The 9,803-nt window shown below is 33.5% G+C and overlaps 1 protein-coding gene across 1 annotated transcript; it reads left to right on the forward strand.

Annotated features, from left to right (window-relative positions):
* The first annotated feature begins 5,272 nt into the window (after positions 1-5,272).
* LOC139895808 (receptor kinase-like protein Xa21) lies at positions 5,273-8,782 on the forward strand. The gene is made up of 3 exons (XM_071878351.1): positions 5,273-7,998; positions 8,079-8,438; positions 8,515-8,782. Exons 1-3 carry the CDS (start codon positions 5,316-5,318, stop codon positions 8,523-8,525), a joined length of 3,054 nt encoding a protein of 1,017 aa, XP_071734452.1. The 5' UTR covers positions 5,273-5,315; the 3' UTR covers positions 8,526-8,782.
* The last annotated feature ends 1,021 nt before the right edge of the window (positions 8,783-9,803 follow it).

Raw genomic sequence — 9,803 nt, forward strand, 5'->3', positions numbered from 1 at the left:
GATCGTCTCACCAAATCAGCACACTTCCTGCCAATAAGAGAAGATGATAAGATGGAGAAGTTAGCACGACTGTATTTGAAGGAAGTCGTCTCCAGACATGGAATACCAATCTCTATTATCTCTGATAGGGATGGCAGATTTATTTCAAGATTCTGGCAGACATTACAGCAAGCATTAGGAACTCGTCTAGACATGAGTACTGCCTATCATCCACAAACTGGTGGGCAGAGCGAAAGGACGATACAAACGCTTAAAGACATGCTACGAGCATGTGTTATTGATTTCGGAAACAGTTGGGATCGACATCTACCGTTAGCAGAATTTTCCTACAACAACAGCTACCATTCAAGCATTGAGATGGCACCGTTTGAAGCACTTTATGGTAGAAAGTGCAGGTCTCCGATTTGTTGGAGTGAAGTGGGGGATAGACAGATTACGGGTCCGGAGATTATACAAGAAACTACCAAGAAGATCATCCAAATTCAACAACGGTTGAAAACCGCCCAAAGTCGACAAAAGAGCTACGCTGACATTAAAAGAAAAGATATAGAATTTGAAATTGGAGAGATGGTCATGCTTAAAGTTGCACCTTGGAAAGGCGTTGTTCGATTTGGTAAACGAGGGAAATTAAATCCAAGGTATATTGGACCATTCAAGATTATTGATCGTGTCGGACCAGTAGCTTACCGACTTGAGTTACCTCAACAACACGCGGCTGTACATAACACTTTCCACGTCTCAAATTTGAAGAAATGTTTTGCTAAAGAAGATCTCACTATTCCGTTAGATGAAATCCAAATCAACGAAAAACTTCAATTCATCGAAGAACCCGTCGAAATAATGGATCGTGAGGTTAAAAGACTTAAGCAAAACAAGATACTAATTGTTAAGGTTCGATGGAATGCTCGTAGAGGACCCGAGTTCACCTGGGAGCATGAAGATCAGATGAAGAAGAAATACCCGCATCTATTTCCAGAAGATTCGTCAACACCTTCAACAGCTTAAAATTTCGGGACGAAATTTATTTAACGGGTAGGTACTGTAGTGACCCGAACTTTTCCATGTTTATATATATTAATTGAGATTGATATTTACATGATTAAATGTTTCCAACATGTTAAGCAATCAAACTTGTTAACACTTGATTAATTGAAATATGTTTCATATAGACAATTGACCACCCAAGTTGACCGGTGATTCACGAACGTTAAAACTTGTAAAAACTATATGATGACATATATATGGATATATATATATATAGTTAACATGATACTATGATAAGTAAACATATCATTAAGTATATTAACAATGAACTACATATGTAAAAACAAGACTACTAACTTAATGATTTTTAAACGAGACATATATGTAACGATTATCGTTGTAAAGACATTTAATGTATATATATCATATTAAGAGATATTCATACATGATAATATAATGATAATATAATAATTTAAAATCTCATTTGATATTATAAACATTGGGTTAACAACATTTAACAAGATCGTTAACCTAAAGGTTTCAAAACAACACTTACATGTAACGACTAACGATGACTTAACGACTCAGTTAAAATGTATATACATGTAGTGTTTTAATATGTATTTATACACTTTTGAAAGACTTCAATACACTTATCAAAATACTTCTACTTAACAAAAATGCTTACAATTACATCCTCGTTCAGTTTCATCAACAATTCTACTCGTATGCACCCGTATTCGTACTCGTACAATACACAGCTTTTAGATGTATGTACTATTGGTATATACACTCTAATGATCAGCTCTTAGCAGCCTATGTGAGTCACCTAACACATGTGGGAACCATCATTTGGCAACTAGCATGAAATATCTCATAAAATTACAAAAATATGAGTAATCATTCATGACTTATTTACATGAAAACAAAATTACATATCCTTTATATCTAATCCATACACCAACGACCAAAAACACCTATAAACACTTTAATTCTTCAATTTTCTTCATCTAATTGATCTCTCTCAAGTTCTATCTTCAAGTTCTAAGTGTTCTTCATAAATTCTACAAGTTCTAGTTACATAAAATCAAGAATACTTTCAAGTTTGCTAGCTCACTTCCAATCTTGTAAGGTGATCATCCAACCTCAAGAAATCTTTGTTTCTTACAGTAGGTTATCATTCTAATACAAGGTAATAATCATATTCAAACTTTGGTTCAATTTCTATAACTATAACAATCCTATTTCAAGTGATGATCTTACTTGAACTTGTTTTCGTGTCATGATTCTGCTTCAAGAACTTCGAGCCATCCAAGGATCCGTTGAAGCTAGATCCATTTTTCTCTTTTCCAGTAGGTTTATCCAAGGAACTTAAGGTAGTAATGATGTTCATAACATCATTCGATTCATACATATAAAGCTATCTTATTCGAAGGTTTAAACTTGTAATCACTAGAACATAGTTTAGTTAATTCTAAACTTGTTCACAAACAAAAGTTAATCCTTCTAACTTGACTTTTAAAATCAACTAAACACATGTTCTATATCTATATGATATGCTAACTTAATGATTTAAAACCTGGAAACACAAAAAAACACCGTAAAACCGGATTTACGCCGTCGTAGTAACACCGCGGGCTGTTTTGGGTTAGTTAATTAAAAACTATGATACACTTTGATTTAAAAGTTGTTATTCTGAGAAAATGATTTTTATTATAAACATGAAACTATATCCAAAAATTATGGTTAAACTCAAAGTGGAAGTATGTTTTCTAAAATGGTCATCTAGACGTCGTTCTTTCGACTGAAATGACTACCTTTACAAAAACGACTTGTAACTTATTTTTCGACTATAAACCTATACTTTTTCTGTTTAGATTTATAAAATAGAGTTCAATATGAAACCATAGCAATTTGATTCACTCAAAACGGATTTAAAATGAAGAAGTTATGGGTAAAACAAGATTGGATAATTTTTCTCATTTTAGCTACGTGAAAATTGGTAACAAATCTATTCCAATCATAACTTAATCAACTTGTATTTTATATTATGTAATCTTGAGATACCATAGACACGTATACAATGTTTCGACCTATCATGTCGACACATCTATATATATTTCGGAACAACCATAGACACTCTATATGTGAATGTTGGAGTTAGCTATACAGGGTTGAGGTTGATTCCAAAATATATATAGTTTGAGTTGTGATCAATACTGAGATACGTATACACTGGATCGTGGATTGATTCAAGATAATATTTATCGATTTATTTCTGTACATCTAACTGTGGACAACTAGTTGTAGGTTACTAACGAGGACAGCCGACTTAATAAACTTAAAACATCAAAATATATTAAAAGTGTTGTAAATATATTTTGAACATACTTTGATATATATGTATATATTGTTATAGGTTCGTGAATCAACCAGTGGCCAAGTCTTACTTCCCGACGAAGTAAAAATCTGTGAAAGTGAGTTATAGTCCCACTTTTAAAATCTAATATTTTTGGGATGAGAATACATGCAGGTTTTATAAATGATTTACAAAATAGACACAAGTACGTGAAACTACATTCTATGGTTGAATTATCGAAATCGAATATGCCCCTTTTTATTAAGTCTGGTAATCTAAGAATTAGGGAACAGACACCCTAATTGACGCGAATCCTAAAGATAGATCTATTGGGCCTAACAAACCCCATCCAAAGTACCGGATGCTTTAGTACTTCGAAATTTATATCATATCCGAAGGGTGTCCCGGAATGATGGGGATATTCTTATATATGCATCTTGTTAATGTCGGTTACCAGGTGTTCACCATATAAATGATTTTTATCTCTATGTATGGGATGTATATTGAAATATGAAATCTTGTGGTCTATTATTATGATTTGATATATATAGGTTAAACCTATAACTCACCAACATTTTTGTTGACGTTTTAAGCATGTTTATTCTCAGGTGATTATTAAGAGCTTCCGCTGTCGCATACTTAAATAAGGACGAGATTTGGAGTCCATGCTTGTATGATATTGTGTAAAAACTGCATTTAAGAAACTTATTTTGTTGTAACATATTTGTATTGTAAACCATTATGTAATGGTCGTGTGTAAACAGGATATTTTAGATTATCATTATTTGATAATCTACGTAAAGTTTTTTAAACCTTTATTGATGAAATAAAGGTTATGGTTTGTTTTAAAATGAATGCAGTCTTTGAAAAACGTCTCATATAGAGGTCAAAACCTCGCAACGAAATCAATTAATATGGAACGTTTTTAATCAATAAGAACGGGACATTTCAAAAATGCTATGTAATTTCAACTCGAAACTGATCGCACGATGTTTGTTCAAGTTCACTCCAACTCAATATTCCCTTTATTTTGACATATTCTCCATTGTTATTTTCTTTTTGAAAATGTGAATGAGTTATATATTCATGACAAAGATGATGAGATGGCCGACTGCTATAATATATATATATATATATATATATATATATATATATATATATATATATATATATATATATATATATATATATATATATATATATATATATATATTAAATGCCTACATCCTATGAATTCTTGACTCTTGAAGTTAGTGATTAGCCACTACAATAATAGTATATCATTACCATTTTAGTTGTATATTATTACTTTTACTTGCTTTTGTCTTAAAATTCCCACTCCATCACCGAAAGCCATCATCGACTTCCCTTTATGAATTAAATTATAATTGTGTATTATGTTATTACCTTTATTTGTTGTAAAGTTTATGACTAATGACTTAAAAGCCACCCCTAATACTAAACTATTACTAGTAATGTTAAATTAATATGATACTTCACTAATTAATGTATATATAACTTATCGTCTCTAATTAATTTATTATGTCATTTATTTATTTTAGTATGGGTTATTATATTCGGGGACCAAACACCTCATTCCATGTAAACCACAAGGACCAACCGCACAATTTTCTCTTTATAAAATATAATTTTTGTATTTTTATAGTATATTAAATAAAAATAATATATAGTATTTAATATTGATATTAGTTAGAAACGTTTACAAGAAATTGTGATGTTTGATTTAAAGACCAATGTGAAAAGCCATTTAACACCTACTTTGTTTCCCAAGGTTGTAGATAGACTTTATAGTTTTCCATTTGAAATTGGTCACCATCCCACCACCAATCTACCTAATGAAAGCTACTTCGCAATTATAATAATAAAGTTATGCCTACTTATTATATTTTGCCCATAAAAAAACCAACAACGAAGGTGAGCAGTGTAATCTTATGCATACATAGTTTCAAAAATGAAGTCAAGGGAACCAATTTGCTCATCATTTTCCCCCCTCACTTCTTTCCTATTTTCTTTTCTTCTTATATATTTTATGACTACTAATACTACTAATGCCACCATTTCATCATCTTCTTATGATTATGGAAATGAGACAGATCACCTTGCTTTATTATCGTTCAAGTCACTAATTACCCACGATCCTTATGGAGCTCTGAGCTCATGGAACACTTCCTTCCATTTCTGTGACTGGAGTGGCGTTACATGTGGGAAGCAACACAAAAGAGTAACTGTTTTACAACTCACTTCACAAGGCCTAAAAGGATCATTGTCCCCTCATGTAGGAAACCTCAGCTTCCTTCGTGAGCTTAGCCTTGGGAATAATAGCCTTCAGAAAACCATACCCCATGAACTCGGTCGTCTGTACCGGTTACGTGTTTTGAATCTTTCAAGAAACAAATTTAGTGGAGTCATTCCAACAAACTTGTCAGGTTGTTCAAATCTTGAAACACTTGGGCTTGGTGTCAATGAGCTATTTGGAAGCATACCCAAGGAGATTAGCTTTTTACCGAAACTAACTATGTTAAGTTTGTCTGAAAATCGCCTAACAGGTGGAGTCCCGTCTTTCTTGGGAAACATTACATCTTTGGAATTGCTCTCCCTACCAAAAAATCCGTTTGGTGGGACCATTCCAGACACGTTTGGCCATTTGAAAAGCTTAAAAGAATTATACTTAGGTGTATGTAACTTAACTGGTAGCATCCCTCTTTCCATTTATAACCTTTCACTCCTAACTGAATTATCTTTACCTTCAAATCATCTCACTGGTAGTCTTCCTCTCGCCATATGTTCAATGTTACCTGCTCTGACTGGACTTCAGTTATGGGGTAACCAACTGACCGGGATTCTTCCTTCCTCCATATCTAATTGTTCTAAATTAACAACATTTGATATAACTAACAATAGTTTTAGTGGTAAGTTGACAATCGACTTCTCAAAACTAACAGATATTGTTAGTATAGGCTTAGGTAATAATCTTTTTGGAGGTGCACAAACGAATGAAATGAACTTTATTGATTCTTTGAACAACTGCAGCAAATTAAATTATTTGTTTCTTTACAATTGCAATTTTGAAGGAGCACTCCCGGTGTCAATTGGTAATCTTTCAGATAAGTTGTCTTTTCTCAATTTAGGAGCGAACAGATTATATGGAAACCTCCCCTCAAGTATAGGTAATCTAGTTGGATTAAGTCGGTTAGTTTTGTCTTCTAATAAATTGATAGGAATAATACCCTCTTCCATTGGAAAGCTTGAAAAGTTAAAAATAGCCCTGTTTTATGAAAACCAATTCTCAGGGCCAATTCCTGATGCCTTTGGGAACTTGTCAGGGATCAATAGACTTGCTTTACATTCGAACAAACTCGAAGGGGTTATTCCATTAAGCTTAGGAAATTGTTATGGTCTTGAGTTGTTATACCTTAGCAACAATAGACTAAGTGGCAACATACCGAAACAACTTCTTCAACTGCCATCGCTAACCATAGCGTTAGAACTTTCTCAAAACAACCTATTCGGCTCACTTCCATCAGAGGTCGGAGACCTCAAGATGTTGATGTTTTTGAATTTATCTCATAATAATCTATCGGGTAACATTCCTAGTAGCCTTAGTGGTTGCACTAGCCTTTCATACCTAGACATCAACCACAACTTATTTCAAGGTATGTTACCACAATCATTAAGTTCTATGAGGGGATTGGTGGAACTTGATCTTTCTCATAATAATCTTTCGGGCCAAATTCCCCGATTCATAGAAGGTTTTCCATTATACGCATTAAACCTTTCATTTAACGATTTTGAGGGTGAAGTACCAGTGAAAGGAGTGTTTGCCAATGCAAGTGGCATCTCTGTAGTAGGGAATAGGAAGCTTTGTGGTGGATCGCGAGAACTTGGGTTACCCAGATGCAAAAAGAAGGAGAAGAATAAAAGTAAAAGGTGGTTTATAGTGTTTGTAATAATCTTATTCATTGCTTCAACGCTTCTCGTTATATCATGTGTTGTGTATGTTTTGTTTAAAAAGAAAAGAACGGGCCAGCATTCTCAATCATCTACAAGTGGACGATTTTCGAAAGTTTCCTACGATCAACTTCTTAAGGCTACAGATGGCTTCTCTGAAGACAATTTGATTGGCAAGGGTGGGACTAGCTCTGTTTATAAAGGAGTTTTTGAACATGATGATAGATTTGTTGCGGTGAAAGTCTTGCATCTTCAAATTCGAGGAGCTCACAAAAACTTCATAAGAGAATGTGAAGCATGGCGTAGTACTCGACACAGGAATCTATTGAAGATAATTACTTCGTGTTCTAGTGTTGACTTTCAAGGCAATGATTTTAAAGCTTTGGTTTATGAGTTCATGCCCAATGGAAGCTTACACGATTGGTTGCATTCAAGTGCACATGAACCGGGACTAAACCTTATTCAACGAATAAATATTCTCATCGACGTTGCTTCTGCACTTGATTATCTTCACAATTGTTGCGTAACAACCATTGTTCACTGTGACTTGAAGCCTAGCAACATTCTCTTGGATGATGATATGGTGGCCCATGTTGGAGACTTTGGTTTAGCTCAATTTCTTGGAACAATGTCAGACCTAAATAGCTCATCTGGGTTGAAAGGAACAATTGGTTATGCACCTCCAGGTAAAGTTCTTGCACTCTTATGCTCATAGTTAATCTGCATTACTACATTTTCCTAAAGTAATGATGCTTATAAGTTGCAGAGTATGGTCTTGGGAATGTAATGACAAGTAGTGGAGATGTGTATAGTTTTGGAATACTTCTATTGGAGGTGATGACTGGGAAAAATCCTACACACAATATGTTTAATGAAGGCCATAGCCTTTATAAATTAGTTTCCATGACCTTGGTGGACCATGCAGTAACTGTAACTGATGTGGTCGATAAGGATGCAATTATTATGCAAAGTACGAAAGCAGATGCAAAGAAAGTGGAGGAATGTTTAGCTTCAATTCTTAAGATCGGATTGTCTTGCTCTGCGTATTCACCAGCACAACGGATGAAAATTGAAAATGTTGTCAATGAATTGCACCATATTAAGGATGCCCTTCAAAACATTCAAGGTACCATGACATCCTTTTCAATCATTATGATAATCTGCATCACTTGTTTGATTGTCTAACATTGGCTTATTATCAGTTTACAAGTAAGATGGTTCAATTTGCTCCCGCTCCTTGGATGCACTTACTATTTATGTTCTTCGAGTGAAGCTTGTATGGTGGAAGTGAGGATACCGAATCAAGTGGTGGTGTGGTATATGTCAAGTAAAAAGGGTACTTGTTTCTTTGAGAAACATGGTATTAAACTATTAATGTTGTTAAATCTCATAACTAGCCACACAAGTGTACGTGTTTTATGAGTAATATAATAATTGCAAATTCGAGCTTATTATTTATTGGTTCCTTGACGGCATATGTAATTGAAATTATATAAATTAGAATATTAGATATTCAATATATTATTATTTTATTAAATAAGTTTTATTCACCTTAGCATAAACGTTTAAAGTTGTTTATTACGAGTATTAAATATATACGATTTGGATATATAGAGATTTATTACTTTATCTTATTTTAACCCTGTGATCAAATCAAATCATGAAATGAATATATATGAAAGGTATCGTCTACTCAGAAGACCAATACTTCAAACATTTATTTGATTATCATTAAAGATGTCACAAAAATCCTACTTTCAGCAATTTAGTTTAATTTATTCACGAGTCAATTCTAACAATTTAGTTTAATATTCACCGAGTTAATCAATGAAGCACACCACCGGGTTGAATTTCTGGCTATATCCAATTGTTCAAAAAGGGATTGTGACTAGAGGGTGCGCATAATGCGCAATTCACCCGGTACCAGGTCTCGCGCTCGGGGAGTTTGATTACCCGAGGTTTTACCTTCTATATGGGGGAGCCAATTTGCTTACGAGGGTGTCCTTGCTTATCCAGAAAAAAAAAAAAAAAACAAAACAATTTAATTTAATATCTATAATCATTTTTTATTTTATAAGTTTTTATTTGTTAAGAAAATAATTGGAATTAGTTTGTACTTGGGATGATCAAGGCTCTCGGGCCATAAAATAAAGTATATGCCAAAAAAGTGTGTTGGCCCAAAAGGAGAAATTGCCCCAAAAAGTCTCAAATCTTATTTGTTCCCTGACTTCCCTCCTTATCTTTTTCCGTAATAATCCCGTCTCTGTTCTCTGATCTTTTCTACCCAATCTCCATGTTAGTTTTTACAGCAGGTACAATTTTTAATATTCAATTTATTATAATGTTTATAAATTATAAATTGCTTTTACATGTTAGATTGAAACCTTACATTGCTGCAATTGAGGTAATCTATATTATTGGACTCTTACAATTGAAGATATTTGGGGGTAATTGTAGTAGATTATACTCCATTCAACACAAGATTGAATTT

The sequence above is a fragment of the Rutidosis leptorrhynchoides genome, chromosome 3, assembly GCF_046630445.1.
Source record: "Rutidosis leptorrhynchoides isolate AG116_Rl617_1_P2 chromosome 3, CSIRO_AGI_Rlap_v1, whole genome shotgun sequence".
In the NCBI taxonomy this organism is placed as follows: Eukaryota; Viridiplantae; Streptophyta; class Magnoliopsida; order Asterales; family Asteraceae; genus Rutidosis; species Rutidosis leptorrhynchoides.